The sequence below is a fragment of the Toxorhynchites rutilus genome, chromosome 3 (genome assembly GCF_029784135.1).
Source record: "Toxorhynchites rutilus septentrionalis strain SRP chromosome 3, ASM2978413v1, whole genome shotgun sequence".
NCBI classification, from domain to species: domain Eukaryota; kingdom Metazoa; phylum Arthropoda; class Insecta; order Diptera; family Culicidae; genus Toxorhynchites; species Toxorhynchites rutilus.
Genome location: NC_073746.1, coordinates 66,428,266 through 66,448,035, shown reverse-complemented (window position 1 = coordinate 66,448,035; position 19,770 = coordinate 66,428,266). Strand labels below are relative to the sequence as shown.

General features: G+C 39.3%; 2 protein-coding genes across 2 annotated transcripts; one reads left to right on the top strand and one right to left on the bottom strand.

The window, feature by feature from the left end:
- The first annotated feature begins 2,470 nt into the window (after nucleotides 1–2,470).
- Nucleotides 2,471–4,178, top strand: LOC129777197 (bis(5'-nucleosyl)-tetraphosphatase [asymmetrical]). Its single transcript, XM_055783324.1, has 3 exons — nucleotides 2,471–2,630; nucleotides 2,701–3,024; nucleotides 3,503–4,178. The coding sequence occupies exons 1-3, from the start codon at nucleotides 2,545–2,547 to the stop codon at nucleotides 3,759–3,761; spliced, it is 669 nt and encodes a 222-aa protein (XP_055639299.1). The 5' UTR covers nucleotides 2,471–2,544; the 3' UTR covers nucleotides 3,762–4,178.
- Nucleotides 4,179–16,246: 12,068 nt separating this feature from the next.
- On the bottom strand, nucleotides 16,247–18,733 carry LOC129773204 (uncharacterized). The gene has a single exon (XM_055776791.1). It carries the CDS (start codon nucleotides 18,731–18,733, stop codon nucleotides 16,247–16,249), a length of 2,487 nt encoding a protein of 828 aa, XP_055632766.1.
- Nucleotides 18,734–19,770: the final 1,037 nt, after the last annotated feature.

The window sequence follows — 19,770 nt, the reverse complement described above, 5'->3', positions numbered from 1 at the left end:
AGTTTGGGACACAAATTATGGCCCTAATTTGAAGTCGCCACCAGACGTCGACACCATCGCGAATTACCAACTTACCACCATCTGACATATCGTGATGTCGATGATGAACTTTTACAGCAGAGGGATAGTGAGATATGCGATGACGGTAGATAGAGTGAGATAGCGATAATCGTGCCATACACCTGTAATATCCATAGATAACCGCACTTACAACCATCCTTCTTAGGGGCTCTGGACCCTCTCATCTGGTTAATTATAAATCTGAATTATAAAGACTTTAAACGCTAATAGTTCTAGCTAGCAAGGGCTAGCTTGAGAAGGGCCTTTGTGGAAGTGAACTCTGTTCCCTGACTTGAAAAAGACACTCCATTGTCGTTCGACGCTCCTTTACAAACCGTGTTCGCTTTCAACACGGAACCCTTCCCTTATCCTCTATCGAGCTAAATAATCATATAGTTCGCACTCTCTGAGACTTAAAAATCAGGATCTGCTACATTAGCTGAATATGAATCATTCGCTTTGCGTAGTCCGTACGATCCTGCTGTTTCGTGATGCATGGAGAGGTCGATATGCATATGTTAGAGGCAAAGAAGAAAAAAAACTTTCTGCACCGAAAGCGTATATGATGCCCAGCAAACATTAAATCGTATAATTTTGCACGTGCTAAGTCTTACAAGAAATCAGAATAAATCATAATCGCATATAATATCAATCTCTCCCGTGGCCGAGTGGTTAGCGTCAAACCTAACATGCCGGGGGTTCGGGTTCGAGTCCCGTTCTGGTCGGGGAAATTTTTCTTCAAAGAAATTTCCTCTGATTTGCACTGTGGTCACGCGTATTCTAGAGCTTGCCACTCAGAATGCATTCAAGGCGTGTTATTTGGCATAGAAATCTCAACTAAGTACTAATGAAAATGACGCAAGTAATACTACGTTGAGACGGCGTAATTCCTCTAGGAACGTTAGTGCCATATAAGAAGAAGAAGATATAACATCAATCAAAGTATGTATCGTATATATTTGAAATCGCATAAAATGTAAAAACTCGATTTTCTATATCATTATCAAATTAAGTCGCAATTCGGTATAATAAACATCAGTTTTATGATGTACATTGTCATAAAATATATTTAATCCGCATCATATGCGTATATTTCGCTGATACAGTTTGTGTGTCGTCTAAGCGTTTAATTTAAATCGATTCAGTACTGCAGTAAATCGTGTTGCAAGCTAAGGAAAATCATGAAACAGATATCATATTAGCTCCTAATAAAGAACATATTACATCATATTGAAATGTCAATGAAATGCTTTAACATTCACAAGTTTCATTTCATAACAGCAATGTCTGAACACGTTGGAAAGAATAAAATAATTAAATTTAAAAAAGTGGCTCTTGTATGGCTCGGAAACCAGGAATTTTATATCATATCGAATCATATGTATGAGTTTTAACCGCTGTTGAATTAACTAGCGATTACGCAGAAACGGCTAGAATTGGCCAACAGAAGATATGTTGTGTTCCATGAAGACAACGCAAGGCCTCACACGCCTGTAGTGAATCGCCAGAAACTCCGGGAGCTTGGTTGGGCAGTTTTAATGCATCCTCCATATAGTCCGGACTTGACACCAGGTGATTACTACCTTTTTCTCGCATTGACAAACTTCCTGATTGATAAGAAATTGGGATCAAGAGAAGATTGTGAGAATCATTTACTAGAGTTTTTCGCTAATAAGGACTAAGACTTCTATGATAGAGGCATTACCTATTACCTTCAAAATGGCAAAATATTTTACAACAAAATGGTGCATATTTGAACCAAATCGGACAATCCGAAACATCTTATACAATATTTTGAGTTCCACGTAAAAATAATGGATTTATTTTTCTCCAGCCTAATATCTTAGACATACACTGGAAATATAGGTATCAATTCAAGTTTTCAGTTTTTTGAAGGATACTAACTGTTTTAGGACCACATTCAACCAGACGATTTTATTATACAATTATAAATTTCAAGAATGTACCATGAAATAATGAGTGCTTCGCTCATGAAATAACCAGGGGTTAGACATCAATTGAATATAGGCTACCCAAAATCAAAATCAATATGGCGTCATTTGTTTATCAACATATCATTTACGAGGATTGAAATCGAAAAATGCGCTGCTTTATTCTAACTGCATGAGCGATATTCATATTTCAGTTTCACATGGAGGTGTTCACATTTAACATGGAGTTTAAAGTTAGCCACTATTCGACTATATAACCGCACCGAGTTGTACACAACAGTAATTGATTGAACCAAAATGTCAGTAAACCGCAGCAATATTGGGTACACTGGCAATATGAGGGATTTGACGTTTTAGTCGTACCCCTGGAAATAACTTGACGTCCTAAATGTTGAAATTTGCAACACTGCTGCCATTTTTGCCGTTTGCATTCGCTGTCAAGATTTGCCCTTTCATTTGTTACCAACTACCACATGATATAAATGCATATATATGTGCGGATATAAATAAATACTCATTCGATTCGTATTACATGAGAGGTGCACCGCATTGGAGCTTTCTCTGCAGGAAAACTAGTCTCGAAAAAAGCGTCGAAGAAAAGCCACGCTGTGCAACAAAGTATGACCAATCTGCCGGCCGTAACCATTAGCTGGAATTGATTAATCTGAACGTGTCGATATACTTCCAGATTCGTCCGCACCCGGCGTAACAGCAGCAGCAATAACTTAGGATCTCAGCACCGGCAGTTCGGTAGTGAGCGTGAACCGGCTGTAATAACAATAACAAAACCAACACCAGTCAACATTTCGTCCTCAAATCGAAAACTGTCAGACCTGGTGATGGCCAAACGAGCCGCTGGATTTCTCATATTTCGCCGGCTTTGCGAACGAATCGAATATCTGATGCTGCAGGCCTCCTACGGCCAGCACCACTGGTCCCCTCCGAAGGGACACGTCGATCCGGGCGAGGACGACTTCAAAACCGCCCTCCGGGAGACAGCCGAAGAATCGGGGTAAGCGTTTCTTTTTTTTGTGTTTCTGACCGTAATCCAATTTCGCAGTCTCAATCGATCGTATTGGATTTTTTTTCAAGGGCATTCACCAAATGGTTGACATTGCGAGTGAAGTGAGACTGTTTAGCTGTTTTTACACGAACGGTATTATCATGCTTATACATGAAATATTTACTGTGGGGTGTGGAATATAGCATAACAGATTCGAATTCCTTGCCTTTTTACTACTTTCGTTAAAACAACATTTTTTAACACTGTGACTCTCTGAATAGTGTTTTTTCAATAATGATTCACCATATAGATATTTGTATTATCAGTAATTATTCATCAATAATGCTTGGCAATTAAATGAGAACCACTTAATTGAAAAATTATCAAGCACAACAATAAATCATCCAAAAGAAAGATGACGATCACTTGTTACCGCTCTCGGATTTCACTTTGTTGGCCAGTAAAGCACCAAGCATGCTTCTTTCAGATACCAGGAGACCGATCTTCGCGTCTACAAGAACCAATCACGAACACTCGAATACAAGGTCAAGGGTCACGACAAAGTCGTTGTCTACTGGCTAGCGGAACTGACCGACCCATCCAAGGAAGTTAAGCTATCCGATGAACATCAGGATCTGAAATGGCTGGAGCGTGACGATGCAATACAGATTGCCGGTTACGAGGACTTTGCCGTCATGGTCCGGCACTTTGACGACAAAATTAAACAGGGTTATGACCAGCTGTGAGCATCCTTCCCCACGAGGAGCGTTATTATCGAAATATCTAACTATATAAAACGAGTTTTCCTTTATATTATTTTTTCCTATTACACGCATATACATATACATAATTATATTTAAAAGAGAATGAAATGTCGTCGGACGTGAGAAGAGAGTATCGATTTACAATTTTTATCTTATTAGCTTTTAAACTCGCACTCGCCGCTTTTGGAACTAACCGGTGAGGGAGTGGAAAGGCACCTACTCAGTGCTGAATGAGTGTGTTGGGCTGACCAAAACGTTTATGAAACATATGGAAACTACACACCTAATTTCAGCCGTAAAATTGAATTTATAAACCTAGCTTGCAAAACGCTAATAAAATAAGATTGACGAAAAAGTAAGGCTCAGTGAAATTAATAAATATTATTGCATAGCAAATAACGTATTCGGTTCTTAGAATAGGAAAGAAATCCACGAAATCCAGATTCACACGTAACACAAGTTAAAATGTGTCCCAACTGTTTGAGTCCCAAGCAAATTTTATGATCGTATGCCAGAAATGCGAATGAGTTTGGGTATATTCATATAAACTGATGGATGGATGCAAAAATCATCGAAAAATGGATGAGCAATAAGCGATAGAATTTAGATTTGTTCAATTTATACCCCCAATATGATCCCGAAAGACGAAATTCTACGCTCCCCGCCGATTTGGCATTTAACAAACAGAAGTGCTATAGCAATCCTCCGCACTCAAGCTGTTCAACAACAATGCATGCTAGTGAATTTCCGAGATACACACGCAATGGTTAAATCTTCGGTTAAATGCTGCGTCAGGACCACCCATTCGGGAAAAAGTCGGGAATTGCTTCACGAAGTCGGGATTTTTTTTTGTTCAGTGTTTTCTGTGGCACTCTAAAATGTTACTGTATGTTATTTGGCGCGTTACAACCTTCTAAGAGTGGGTTTAGACTAGTGATATATTCATGTGAAGAAATATAATGAGATTTATCTATAATCTATAATGAATATATTCATATTTTCGGTGAATTTATTCACCTGAAGTAGAACTGCATCCAACTTTAGTGATTTTTTTTTTTTTTTTTATTAAATCGTTTATTTTTACAGGCTCAGTTACATAAGTTTAAAGGAGCCAAACTCCTATCTGTATAGTTACAAGTATACATAAACATTTTTTATTAATTCTAATGTTAATGAGGTAGAGAACCGATTACTCGCGGCTTGCTCGAGTTTAGAAAGGTGACATTTTGTTTCAGGAAAAGGATGGGATATAAGGATATGTTGACAATGTTCACACTCACATTCATCATACTCAATTCTTAAGCCTATCTTATACCTTATACCATTTCACCTTATTCTATTGTTAGTAAGAAGGGATTTGATTTCTCGCGAAGGAAAAGGAAAAGGAGAATATAAGGATATAAGGACAATCACACACGAAGATCGATAGCTTTTAGGAAGACATATATTTGGGACATGTAATCAAGGTCTAACCGAGCCAACACATCTCTCACCGGCACATTGGGCTGCCTTCCTCTAGCCCGAAGAGAGTTTTCTAAATTCGATCTGGCAACAAGATACTCCTCGCACGACCAAACAACGTGTTCGATGTCGTGGTAACCTTGGCCACCGGCACAGATATTGCCATCGGCAAGATTAAAACGAAAGAGTAGCGCGTCTAACGAACAGTGATTGGACATGAGTCGAGAGAAGGTGCGAATAAAGTCCCGACTTAAGTCCAGACTTTTGAACCATGGTTTGAGGCTAACCTTAGGGATAATCGAGTGAAGCCACCGACCCAATTCATCTTCGTTCCACTTACGTTGCCAGTTAGCGATGGTATTTTTACGGAATGAAGAATAAAATTCATTGAAAGCGATTTGACGCTGATAAATATCGCCTTCAATTGCACCTACCTTTGCCAATGAGTCAGCCCTCTCGTTACCCGGAATTGAGCAATGTGAAGGGACCCAGACAAAGGTAATGACATAACAGCGTCTGGTTAAAGCACTCAAATTTTCTCGTATTCTCTCAAGGAAGTACGGCGAGTGCTTTTCCGGCCTCACTGAACGGATAGCTTCGACAGAGCTAAGACTATCCGTTACAATGTAATAGTGTTCAACAGGTCGTGAGGCGACGCTGTCCAGCGCCCAATGTATTGCTGCCAATTCAGCAATATACACAGAGCAAGGATTCTGAAGACTGTGGGAGGTGCTAAAAATTTCGTTGAACACTCCAAATCCTGTGGACTCATTCATAGAGGACCCATCAGTAAAGTACATATTATCACAATTGACACGCCCATACTTTGCATTGAAGATCGTAGGAACGATCCCCGATCGATGATAATCTGGAATTCCATGGATTTTCTCCTTCATGAACAGATCAAAATGTACAGAGGAATTGATGTAGTCAGGAAAACAAACACGGTTGGGAGTATACGAAGAAGGATAAACCTGCATGGAGATGAATTCATGATATGAGCTCATGAATCCTGAATGAAAATTTAGCTCGATAAGCTGCTCAAAATTTCCGATCACCAATGGGTTCATAACCTTACACCGGATGAGGAACCGAAGCGATAATAAATTGAAGCGATCTTTTAGTGGGAGTAGGCCTGCCAAAACCTCGAGACTCATGGTATGCGTTGAGGGCATACATCCCAACGCAATACGGAGACAAAGATACTGAATTCGCTCGAGTTTAATGAGGTGTGTTTTGGCAGCTGATTGAAAACAGAAACTGCCATACTCCATCACTGAGAGAATAGTTGTTCGATACAACATTATAAGATCTTCGGGATGGGCTCCCCACCAGGTGCCGGTAATTGTACGGAGAAAGTTTATTCTTTGTTGGCATTTTTTACTCAGATACCTAATATGGGCCCCCCAAGTACATTTGGAGTCGAACCAGACCCCAAGATACTTGAATGACATAGCATGAGTGATCGGTTTACCCAAAAGTTGAAGCTTTGGTTTTGCTGGTCTATGCTTCCTAGAAAAAACCACCATCTCTGTTTTCTCCGTGGAGAATTCGATCCCTAGCCCAATGGCCCAGGTTGAAAAATTGTTCAAAGTATCTTGTAAGGGTCCTTGCAGGTCGGATTCGTTTGATCCTACGACAGACACCACTCCGTCATCTGCAAGTTGTCTTAGGCTGCAATTTTGTGTAAGACAATTGTCGATGTCGCTTACATAGAAGTTGTACAAAAGGGGGCTAAAACATGAGCCCTGGGGGAGGCCCATGTAGGAGACCCGATTTACTGTCGAATCCCCGTGAGAAAAGTTCAACTGTTTCTCACAAAGCAAGTTATATAACATATTATTCAACAGAGGCGGCAGACCCCGAGAGTGTAATTTGTCTGACAAAACCTCTATTGAAACAGAATCAAAGGCCCCCTTTATGTCCAAGAATACTGAAGCCATTTGTTTTTTTTCGGCGTAAGCCATTTGAATTTCTGAAGAAAGCAACGCAAGACAATCATTCGTCCCCTTGCCCCTGCGGAACCCATATTGTGTATCTGAGAGTAGGCCATTCGTTTCAACCCATCGATCAAGGCGAAACAAGATCATTTTCTCCAACAATTTCCGTATACAAGACAGCATTGCTATTGGACGGTACGAATTGAAGTCGGACGCGGGTTTTCCGGGTTTTTGAATAGCTATAATTCGCACTTGTCTCCAATCATTTGGAACAATATTATGCTCCAGAGTGATTTATTACCAGTGAGAAATTCACAAGCGTTTACATATGCTGAATTTATTCAGGTTATATATACCTCGAATAAGTGTATCATATTTATTCTCACCCGTTTACACCTATTTTCACGTGGATAAATCCATCTATAGCTATAGATCTCCCTAATGTAAACTCGCCATAAGCAGCGTGAAACTGTATTTTTCAAAAAATCCAGCTCAGTAATTAATATAAGGTAATTCAATGTTCCATGGATAGTCCAGCAGTAAACTGGAAAATGGTTAAGGATTTTACAAGTGAGGGACTTACCTCAAACCCGTCATACGAAAATTTCAAGATTGTTAGCTGCCGACGTTCAGTATTTTCACTTCCAAGAAGAGGGTTGAGAAAAACTTAATGGAATTCGGTTGACTTTTTGAGAGCATTGTGCAGTCTGTTTAAAAACATTCCTCTGAGAAAGGCAGATTACACAGCCGCAACGTGTTCAAGTGTATTTTCGTTGAAGTTTTGTGATGTTCGCTGGGTGGAGAATGAACATGTTGCGGGACGTGCAGTTCGTGTGCCTTAGACGATTTGTCGGTGAGGTAAGGAAACAAGAGTACAATGAGCTTAAGGAAAGTCCCAAACTTAAAACGGAGTTTTGTATCAGTTTTCCGCTCAAAGGTATTCGAGATTGTAGCAAATGCTGTGGATGATAGACTACTGGGACCGAAGTTGACTTTTTGTGTTACGGCAGCATCGACAGTTAAACCGTTTTTGCATGAATATCAGAGGCACCGAAGGTTCCTTTCCTTTTCGATGACCTAACAGGACTTGCAAAGCTGTTATGGAGAAAACTATGAAGCCCGAACTACTGAAAGTGAAATCCAAATCAGTTGTCGAAGTTGAGCTCACAGAAAACAATCTACTGCTACCTGTTTTGCAAACCGCAAAACAGCAGTAAATTCCGCCAAAATTTTCAATAAAGATGTCCTAATATTCCGTACCAGCTCTGCCGTAATCTCGCGAAGTGACGCAAGCGCCAGAGGGAGAAATTTTCAGTACGAGACTTTTCGCAAAATTGCATGTATAATCAGCACACGCGTACATTACGAAAATCTGATCTGTACAAATTGTGTACAATTGTTGGAAAAGCATTGCCATCGTCTCGATTTTTGAAAAAATGCAATTTTATTTAAGCTATGTTACCAACGCCAGTTTGTTGTGAAAACAGCAAATTTTAATCGCTGTTTCCACAACCGATTGGCGTTCATCCATCAAAGTATGGGAGAATCTGTTTCCAAATATTTTCTACAACATACCCCCGTTGAGTGGAGCATGAGGTAGCATCAGAGAGAAAAGTTCTACACATTTTCCGTCTACGCTACAATGTCGTGCGGGATAACGTAGTTGAGAACCCGATTGTAACAACTATGGACAGCATCTTCTATTTCAATCCAAAACGCAACTAAAAACATCCGTGTTGAATAAGATACTGCAGTCCGAAATTATCCGATGTAAAGCAAATACAGTTTACGCGAGGATGTTCTGAGTTTTGTTATAAGATGCGTTTCAATGGAGATTTTAGACATTACCCTTCGATCAACTCTCAGCTTCAATTCATCCGAAAAAGACATTGAGCAAGTGAGGTAAGTGAACATCGTCAAGATGCTTTGTCCTTTGATTGATGTTGTAATTTGGAATTTGTTGTCCCTTCTCATTCATTGTATGCCATCAGAACGGATTAAAAATCATATCGCATCAGATTCCAAATTACGTCACATTATAAGGGCCACATCACAGTGGAAATGGCGCTTACGCCATTCCGTTTTCAAGCTTTTACGGGGTTATTTTTCCACATTTCCATAAAAATTCGCAGTCGTTTGAAAGGATTTGGTATTCTTTATCGATTTATAACATAAAAAGTAAAATGTCAATTTTGGCGCTTGCGTCACTGCGAAATCACGGCAGAGCTGTCGTGAGTTCTACTGTGGATTTTTGAAGAAATTGTTCATATGATCACCTTTGACAGATCCCATCACTCATTACCTCACGTATATTAACCCGGATGTGATTTCCAAGTTTCCGAATATAGCCAAGGAACAGATTTTGTTCAACGTCTCCTGCTAAAATTATATTATCTGAATATCAAAGAAAAGATCAAAGATTGGACAATTTTTGGATGGAACTTATCGCTCAGTCGAAGAAGGAGCTTCCAAATTTGACTTTGTTTTTGAAAAAAGCTCTTATTCTGTCACATGGTAATGCATCATTGGAGAGATTATCAACGAAAAGTGCTTAATAGTAAACCAACCCGAGTCTTTCGGCACAGAGAGTCGTGTGCATGTAAGATGCAATCACGAATGGAGTTACTGTTGTTTTTTTGTAACGGAATCACTCATCCATTACAGGTACAATGCTCACTCAAGATACGTGGAGTCCTTAAAAGCGAAGCAAACTGAAGAAGATTAGAAAGAAATCGCTACAAAACGAAAGTGGGAAGCAGAAAATAAAGCGAAGGAACTTCAGGCTGAAAAATGAAGATGCTGGCGGACGCCCAGAGAGATGCAGCCTTGATGGACGAGAATATTAAAATACTCTAAAAGTGTTGAAAGTTGAACAGAATTTGCAATAACGCTTAATAAACATAAGACGATTAATTCAGATTCTTTTCTCTAATGGGTTTCTTATGGCATCCCATAGAAACATTCGTTTTTTTTTTTAAATAGTTGATAGTTGAAATGTAGATCCAGCATATGGGATTTTTATTTATTTTGATTATTCAGGCTTGCGGATGAGATTTAATTCAAGTAGCTTACTTACTTAATTTGACTTAGCGTCGCTTTATGGATTTTCGGTTCAACTCAGTAACTAATCGTAAAGAGTATTCGAGACATCGAAATATGTTTGGATGTAATCGATAAGGTTCTAATAAATGAACCTTTTTGATAAGGAATTATTCTAATAAATGAACCTTTTTGAATTATGAGTAAGCAAAGTGAGATTGATCTGATATGTTTTAAAGCGCTTCGGGTTCCAAGTATATATTCCAAACATTCCAGAAACAATCCTAAGCATGAACCCAAAATCTGTTGCTAAGAAACACACCGTCCAATTTTTTGTCACATGCGGGACTTGGAAACAATAAAGTGAAAATATTTTCGCAATTCGGGGTTCAAAAATCAAATTTTGACTAACGACACAGCATTAGTAAATTTTTATTTTTGAGAATCGGGAATTTCGTGAAATCATGCGGGAAAAATGTGGGAATTCAAAAATTTAAATTGAGTGGCCACCCTGTGCAACAGGCAACATATTTTGTTGTGCTTCGCATACTAAAGCAATTAAAACGCCTGACATTATGTAAACAATCTGCTTAATGAGAAAATTGCCAAATTATGGACAAGTTGCTCTTCAACCGACACGTAATTTCTATTTCGTTTATCAGGATAAGCAAACAAATTGAGAAGAACGAATGTTTGTTTAGGCCAGGGGTTCTCAAACTATTTTGAGTAAGAGACCCCTTTTCCAAAATGAAGTCATACCTCAGATCCCTATACCCAAGTTTCCTATTCTATCTTTAGTTTTTTTTTCTTACTAAATATTATCAATTTAGAAACATTGCAGTTAGTTCAATGAGTGAATTTGACATTATTTCCTCATCATAGTAATACAGTCAACTCTCCCTAACTCGATATCCAAAAGGACCATCGAGTTAGGGAGGTATCGAGATACAGAACATTTTTTTATGTCTCAAATTGTCATATATTAGGGTAAGTGTTCCAATTATGGTATGAATTTGAATTTTTGATTCATTCCCTTAAAGTGATAAAAACACCTTTCTCATATAAAAAAAATATTTTTTCCAGAATCTTTCAGGAGGTGATAGACGGTTATATTTCACGAAAAAAATCCTTCTACGCATATGTTAGAATTTCAACGATGACAGACTTATAGAACTTTTTTTTTGTTTCGGATTCTGTTGGCTCAAACTGACTCTACATTGAAAAGTATGCTACGTAATCCGATTTGGTTGCTTTCATTTGATAGATGAGAAAATTTAGTACAGGATATAGTAGTGGAACATCTAAATTAGTGGATTAAACATTTTTGAAGTGGAAAATTTAAAAATTTTTTTATTTGTAATTATTAATTTTATCCTAAAATTTCATACTAAACTTGATTGTTTCTATCAATTAAATTAAAGCTCTCTAACCTCTCTACAATTTGTTCTTTGACGCCCAACTTCTATCTCTCTTAATTTCGCTGTAATATCGATATAAACAATTCCTGATGAAGATTCAATCAAAATCTTCAAAAATCGCGATTTTTAACCCACTGTACTTATAAAAGCCACTTAAGTTTCACCTTAATGCTGAAAGGTTATTTTTTTTCTTGAAATTATTCATATTTGAATTATAAAAAAAAACTTTTTTTTTTCAAACTGTATACAATCGAGTCCAACTTGCATGAGGCACTAGGTTAACAAAGAAAATATTGATTAAGTATGTTACTCAAACTAAATTGTAACGATCACGCAGGAACTGTTCAATCACAAAGAAATGTTCGAATAGTTTCACAGGAACATTTTCAGTTGATTTCAATATTCCGGACATATTCTTCAGGTTTGATTAAACGTTCGAATTAACATCTCAATAGAACTACTATCTTCAGCGTTTTTCTCAGGTTTTTCAACACTTTCCAGTATATCGGTATCTGGCATCATATCACAGCAAATCACGTTTTGGTCCTTTTTGGACTAATTTTTAAAAGACATTGAGCAATCGAACGGTATTGTACCGTCGACATCAGCAAGCTCACGACGCATTAATTATGCCAGCGGAATATCACTCCCGTCCATGTTGGTTGTGCTTTGAAGTTAGGAATTCCCAGTTTCTGGACAAATTCTCAAGCCATATCCCGAAGAATAGAAGAGGGGTAAATTATTCTGTCTAGCTTGACAAGACAAAAATTCATTGACCGCTCCAGCTTCTCGATTCTGACCAACCTTATATGCTTTTGGTCTAGATACAATTTTCCATTCCGATTCCATTTTTACTTTAGTTTGAGTAGTGTTGATACCGCACTTTGTGCAATACTGAAATTATTTGCAGCTTCAGACCCCTTCCGTCCATATTTTTCGACCTGCTCGATGATGCTCAAACCTTGCGCAATGGTTAGCGTTTTGATTGTTCGCTTGAAAGGTTTCTCGTGGTGTTGGACACGGGAGGATGTTCAATTTAAATAAACCAACTCTATTCCGTTAGTGTGATGGTTAAAAAATCCTACAAATATTTTATTCATCATTTATCATATCATTATCATTTTTATAAAAAAATATATTTACTTTGAGTCTCCTCCACAGTCTAATCTTCACCTACTGCCTCTGATATTGAACCTTCTGTTGCAAAGAATAAATTTAAATTTAAATTCTATTCAAGTACACAAATCTGTGCATCCATCTCACCTTCAACTAATTTGTCAATTACATAAATTAAAATTAGATTGATTTCGATTGTTCTTTTTACAATTTTTAAAGGCGTATAGCGTATAGCGATTCAATTTGTCTTTTACCCTTTCAGTTCAATTTTCTTTTCAAGGATGAGGAACCTATTATCTCCTATTTGTGTCTTCATCCCTATTGTGTGTCTCTGGCTTGAAAACGATATTTTCTTGCAGCATCTGGAACCGTTGTTTTGGAATAGAGCGCGCACGCAGATTGCGTAACACTGCCCCCCAAATAAGACGAGTACCAGTCGGTTTATTTAGTATCGCGCTCTATGTCCAACACTGCGAGTTTAACAGCTGGTCTTTCGTATATTCCCTTTGAGGTCTGTACAGTTGCGCTTCTTACTTGGCCGTCTTTATTAGCTGTGGCTATAACTCTCCCTTTTGGCCAACAATTCCGAGGATAGTCTGCATCAACAATAACTACTACATCACCGACTTTGATGGGCTTCACTGGATAATGCCACTTGGTGCGTCTCGTAATCTCTGGAAGAAAATCTCTCACCCACCGCTTCCAAAATTGGTTTGCCATCACTTGTGACATCCGCCAACAGTGTCGTAATGTGGCCGCGCTACTATCCAATAGAGTAAGTGGTTTGGAACCGTCGGACGAACCTATCAGGAAGTGATTAGGTGTAAGGGCAGGCGCTGAAACATCATCAATCGGTACGTGTGTCAGCGGTCTACAGCTCAAAATTCCTTCCACTTCAATCAGTGCATTTCGCAGCTCTTCCTCAGTTGGTCGCCTCGCTGTTTGCATCATCGTGAGATTCTTTTTTACGGATCGAACTAATCGTTCCCAACTACCGCCCATATGCGGAGATGCAGGTGGATTGAAGCTCCACGTCGTCTCCGTGGTAACGAATTCCTGCATGAGCATATTGTGATTGATAGCAGTCATTGCCTCGTTCAATTCACGGTTCGCACCAACAAAGTTTGTTCCGCGGTCACTATAGAACACCGCAGGTTTGCCGCGTCGTGCGATAAAATTCCGAAGTGCCATTATGCATGAGCTGGTGCTCAAAGAACTTGCCAGCTCTAGGTGAATTGCTCGTATGGTTAAACATGTTAACAAAACGCCCCATCTTTTCTCAGTTCTTCTCCCGATCAATACTTCCATAGGACCAAAATAGTCGACTCCGACATGTGTAAAGGGTCGCGTGAAGGTAGATAAACGGGCAGGTGGAAGTGGAGCCATCTGTGGTGGTTGCGGAACTACTGAAAGATTCTTGCAATGCTGACAGTTGCGTCTAACCTTAGCATATGTACTACGAATCCGGGCGATGGAGTATCGTTGTCGCAGCTCATTGATGATAATTTCGTGGTTTGAATGATGGTACAAACCGTGATAATGTTTTATGATAAGTAGAGTGACATTATGTTCGGGTGGAAGAATAATTGGATTTCTCGTTTCAGGATTGAGAGCTTCACATGCTCCTGTTCTTCCAGACATTCTCAGGATACCGTTCTCATCCAGAAATGGAGTCAGTTGGAAAAGTGCGCTACTTTTGGGAATTTTCTTGACTGGACCAACTTGTTTGGTATTAGCACAAAGAATAGCCAGTTCATCCGAATACACCTCATGCTGAGCCTGCGAATAATGGTGTCTTTCTGCCAACTGGAGTTCGTCGTTCAAGAGTGGTCCGTAAACGCAGGATTTACCATTGCGTTTTCTTCGAAGATTCATCACAAATCTTATTACATACGCTGTAACATGAATTAAACGTTGCCAGGTCGAGAAGTTTTCTACTGCTATGATGACATCATGGACAGTTACATGGAAAAGAACACTGGGGCGTATTTCTTCAGACGTCGTTGGAATTTCAAGCAGCATTGGGGGCCAGTTGGATTCTGGTTCCCACAAAAATTCTGGCCCATCGAGCCATCGCCTTCTTTCACCAGCTTTTCGAGAGCCTTGCCATTTTGTTCCTTCGTCTGCGACGTTCATTTTCGTTGGAACCCACCTCCAGTCTCTCACATCGGTCGATTCGAGAATTTCACCTACTCTGGCAGCCACAAACTGATTATAGCGTCGATGATCTGATCGAATCCAACAGAGCACGTTACGAGAGTCGGTCCAGAATACGCGTTTCGATATTTTCGTCGAGATGCTGTCGCAGATGGTGTTCGCGAGTCTTACTCCTATAATTGCAGCTGTGAGTTCGAGCCTCGGAATCGATAGATAGGTTAACGGAGCTACTCTAGTTTTTGCACTGACCAATGAGCATTCAATAAACTTATTTTGTGAATATCGTAGGTAGACAGCAGCAGCAACACCAGACTCGCTCGCATCGACAAAGATATGTAGTTGAGCTTCATATGTTTCATTCCCAGTCACATGCTGTCGGTAGCATCTTGGTACAGATATTTTCTCGAGTTGCTTCAATTGGGCCACCCATTGTTGCCATTTTACGCTCAATTTATCATCAAGCTGTTCGTCCCATTTGATGCCCGACCTCCATATATCTTGTAGCAAAATTTTCAATGGCATTAAGTAGTTCGCAATTAACCCTAGCGGGTCAAAGATAGTCATTAAAATGCGCAACACTTCCCGTTTCGTAGGTTTTTTCTTCCCATCCAAGAGATGTGCATCGAATCTAGACCAACAAAACTTGAATGCGAGACGATCCGTCGGTGCATTCCACCATAGGCCGAGGACCTTTTCGGTGGCACTATTAGAGTTTAAGTCGAGATCGAAATCCATTGCTCGTTGCTCATCAAGGGTAGATAGAACGCACTGGGAATTGGACATCCAATTTCTAATCTCAAATCCTCCCTGAGCATGTATAAATTTCACTGCATTCGCCAATTTAATAGCTTCATGTTCATTTTCAACGCTTACTAATAAATCGTCGACGTAATGTCCCCTTTTTATTACTTTCACCGCTTCAGGATACTTATGCTCAAATCTTTCTGCATTGAGGTTTTTCACGAATTGCGCGGTATTGGGTGAGCAGCATGCTCCGAATGTCATAACGCACATTTCGTACACACTTGCTTCTGATTGATCTTTTTCATCATGCCATAAGAATCGCTGACTATGTTGATCTTCCTTCCGCATGCGTATCTGGTGAAACATTTCCCGTATATCACCTCCGACGGCCACTCGATGCTCTCGGAATTGTAATAGAATGGAATTTAAGGGAACAAGATTATCTGGTCCTACCATTAGGGTTGAATTTAGAGAAACTCCATGGATAGCCGCTGCCGCATCCCATACTATGCGCACCTTTCCAGGTTTGTTTGGATTAGTGACTGGGAAAATAGGGAGATACCAGATCCGCTGGTGATTTTCTTTTAATTCTTCATCTGTTAATTTCCGGATGTATTTTTTTCTCTATGTATTCAGCTATCTTTCCTTGCATGATGCGTTTCAGTTCCGGATCTTTTTCCATTCTTTTTTCAAGACAGTATAACCGTCTCTGCGCTAAAGCTTTACTGTCCGGAAGCCTAATTTCGTCATGTCGCCACAATAACCCTGTCTCGTATCGCTCACCACTAAACTGGGTAAGAGATTCGAGTAGATGCAATGCATGTTTATCTTCGTTAGACATTAATGATTGACTTGGCTTCGTAATCCCCATGGCTTCTAGAGAAAAATATTGTTTCACCGTTTGATGTAAGTTATCGTGGGTGTTGCATGAGCATGGAGAAACGTGAAAAGAATAATGTATCATGTGCAGTTCGACGTCATTCGAGTTTCCGCCATAGACAGTCCATCCAAGGCGAGTTTTAATAGCAATAGGTTGATTATTGTTTCCTTCGCGACTTTTGCGCACCAACATAACGTTTGCGTGTTTTAATCCTATCAATATGTTTGGTCTAATATTCTCATAAGATTCGATTGGTAAATCACGTAAATAACTATGCTTATCCTTCAACTCAGACACATTTAGCGTCTGGAACGGCAACCGGAGATCCTCGACGGTACGCACGTCCTCCAAATTGTATCTTTTCTTGTCGCAACCTGAAATGTCTAAACTGACTTTTTGTGAATTCGCCTCATAGCGTTGCATTCCGCCAGTCCACTGCAGGCATAGGGGCTTGATTTCTCCTTGCAGCCCTAAGATACTCGCTGCTTTTTTATCCAGGAGTGTCGAACCAGAACCCTCATCCAGGAAGGCGTAACAACGTAAATCTTTATCGACGCCATGAAGTACCACAGGCAAATAACGTAGTAGCGTACAATTGGTTGACAGCTGATGAGTGTGACAGTTTTGAGCTTCAGATTGGTTTTCATTATCCACATGATTTGTATCGTATCGAGGTGACCATTGCTTATGTAATAACGGATGGTGCTTAAATGTACAGCCATTAATACCGCACGGTTTCGAGTAACAACCGCCTTTGTGCTGTCGGAGACATTTTCGGCATAATCTAGCTTCACGAATTAAACCCCATTTAGCGTCGTAGCTTTGTGTGTTAAAACGTGTGCATTTTTCTAGTGATTCGCAGTTTCCTTTACAAGCGATACAGGTTTCAATCTTCGATCGTTCCGTCGCTATGTTAGTATTCGAAGTGTATTGTGTCGATGCATCCGTCGAAGATGGACGCTCCGAGTGAGTGTTTATATATGTTTTGCCCTTCTTGGGATCGGTTTGATGAACTCGATCGTTCATATGCTTCGGTTCAACTATAAGACAGGCATCTTCAGCAATCGAATACATCCAGGAGCTGAATATTTCTAAACTCCCTTGTACTACAGTTCGGTTCGATCTGGCCCATTCCAATCTAAGAGTTGGTGGAAGTTTACCAATGAGTTCTTGAAGAAATGATGCATCATTCATGTACTCTTTGCATTGACATGCTTCGATGGTTGCGCAGAGGTTTTGTACCGCTAAAGCAAAATCAATTAGCTTATCCATTGCATCGGGCCTCACAGATGGCATAGCAGAAATCTTCTTCTTCAAAGTATTTATTATTGTATGAGGTTGACCAAATCTTAATTTTAGAACGGAAATTGCTTTGGGTAGGGTAGATGGATGCATTAAAAAACTTTGAACAGCAGCGTATGCTTCATCTTTCAAACAGTTCCGGAGTCTGATCATATTTTCATCATTTCTATATCCACACATATTCGAAGTGCTTTCGTAAGTGGAAAAAAACATGGGCCACTCCTCTGGGTTGCCAGAAAATTTCGGTAAGTCTTTAGGCACTACCTGACGCGCTGCTAACTGATCTTGCGTCAATCTATCATAATCAGCGGATCTCAGAACTCGTGATGAATCACGTTCGTGATGTTTGGGTGTTGATCGCTCTTCTGGTATAAACTGTTGTTCATGTTGTTGATTTACAGTATAGTTGCCAGCACCTGCTTGAGCTTCAAGAGCGCATTCGTGTCTGCATTCACGTTGGGATATATTGCTTTTGTCATGTAACCATTCGTTTACTTTTGATGTAGCATCCTGCTCATCTATTTCTGAATTATTGACATCATTCATTTGTTCTAGAATGTGAAATCGTTTGTCTAGCATTTCTAGTTTCAGTTTAATTTCTTCTTTTTTCAACGCATGTTCCTCTTCTAATTTCTTCAGTTGAAGTTCTAGAAGAGCTTTCGTTTGGTGTTTAGATCCTAACGACTTGATCGACCCCGCTTTTGATGGTGGTTTAAGGTTTGATTCTTTCGCTGATTTTTCTTTGCTTGTTGTCGGTATTTCATCTTGATTTAGATTTTGCTGTGTTGTCTGCGCGTTTCTGCATTCTTGACAACTCCAGTCTTCATGTTCTATATCCTGTGTAACACCGACACAAGTATAATGGTACCATTCATCACACACGTCACATTGAACCATTCTGCTATTATCGTTCAAATTGCACGAACGACAATTGCAGTTTACAGTTTCTTGAAACGCAACGTTTCCCAATGGTTTTTGTTCTACCTTGTTATCTGGCATCTTCGCGTTATTCGGACGTGATGTGTCTGTAGATTTACTAGACTTAGTTTTTCCGACATTGGACATAATCAAAGATTTTTTAAAATGTTGGACACGGGAGGATGTTCAATTTAAATAAACCAACTCTATTCCGTTAGTGTGATGGTTAAAAAATCCTACAAATATTTTATTCATCATTTATCATATCATTATCATTTTTATAAAAAAATATATTTACTTTGAGTCTCCTCCACAGTCTAATCTTCACCTACTGCCTCTGATATTGAACCTTCTGTTGCAAAGAATAAATTTAAATTTAAATTCTATTCAAGTACACAAATCTGTGCATCCATCTCACCTTCAACTAATTTGTCAATTACATAAATTAAAATTAGATTGATTTCGATTGTTCTTTTTACAATTTTTAAAGGCGTATAGCGTATAGCGATTCAATTTGTCTTTTACCCTTTCAGTTCAATTTTCTTTTCAAGGATGAGGAACCTATTATCTCCTATTTGTGTCTTCATCCCTATTGTGTGTCTCTGGCTTGAAAACGATATTTTCTTGCAGCATCTGGAACCGTTGTTTTGGAATAGAGCGCGCACGCAGATTGCGTAACACGTGGTTTTCCATACTTGAAAAGAAATTGTTTGATGACACGAACACTCCGTCTTCACTTTCAAGGGCAATTGAAATCTGAGGTAATAACGCACAAAAACATGTACGCGAAAATCAATCGAGTTAGGGAGGTGAAAATCCATGGAAAAATGAATCAAAACACATCGAGTAAGAGAGGCATCGAGTTAGGGAGGTATCGTGTTATGGAGAGAAGAATGCTTGTAAAATCGAAGGTGCCATGAAATCCATCGAGTTAGGGAAAATATCGAGATACAGAACATCGAGTTAGGGAGAGTTGCCTGTAATAGACAAATATAAATTACTCACAAACTATAAAA

Excerpts from the sequence above, each read along its gene's own strand:
- LOC129777197 (XM_055783324.1), top strand. The coding sequence starts at position 2,545 with ATGAGAGGTGCACCGCATTGGAGCTTTCTCTGCAGGAAAACTAGTCTC. Across the intron at positions 2,631-2,700 it reads AAGCCACGCTGTGCAACAAA|ATTCGTCCGCACCCGGCGTA; the intron begins GTATGACCAATC and ends ATATACTTCCAG. Across the intron at positions 3,025-3,502 it reads GAGACAGCCGAAGAATCGGG|ATACCAGGAGACCGATCTTC; the intron begins GTAAGCGTTTCT and ends TGCTTCTTTCAG.
- LOC129773204 (XM_055776791.1), bottom strand. The coding sequence starts at position 18,733 with ATGGTTCAATGTGACGTGTGTGATGAATGGTACCATTATACTTGTGTC.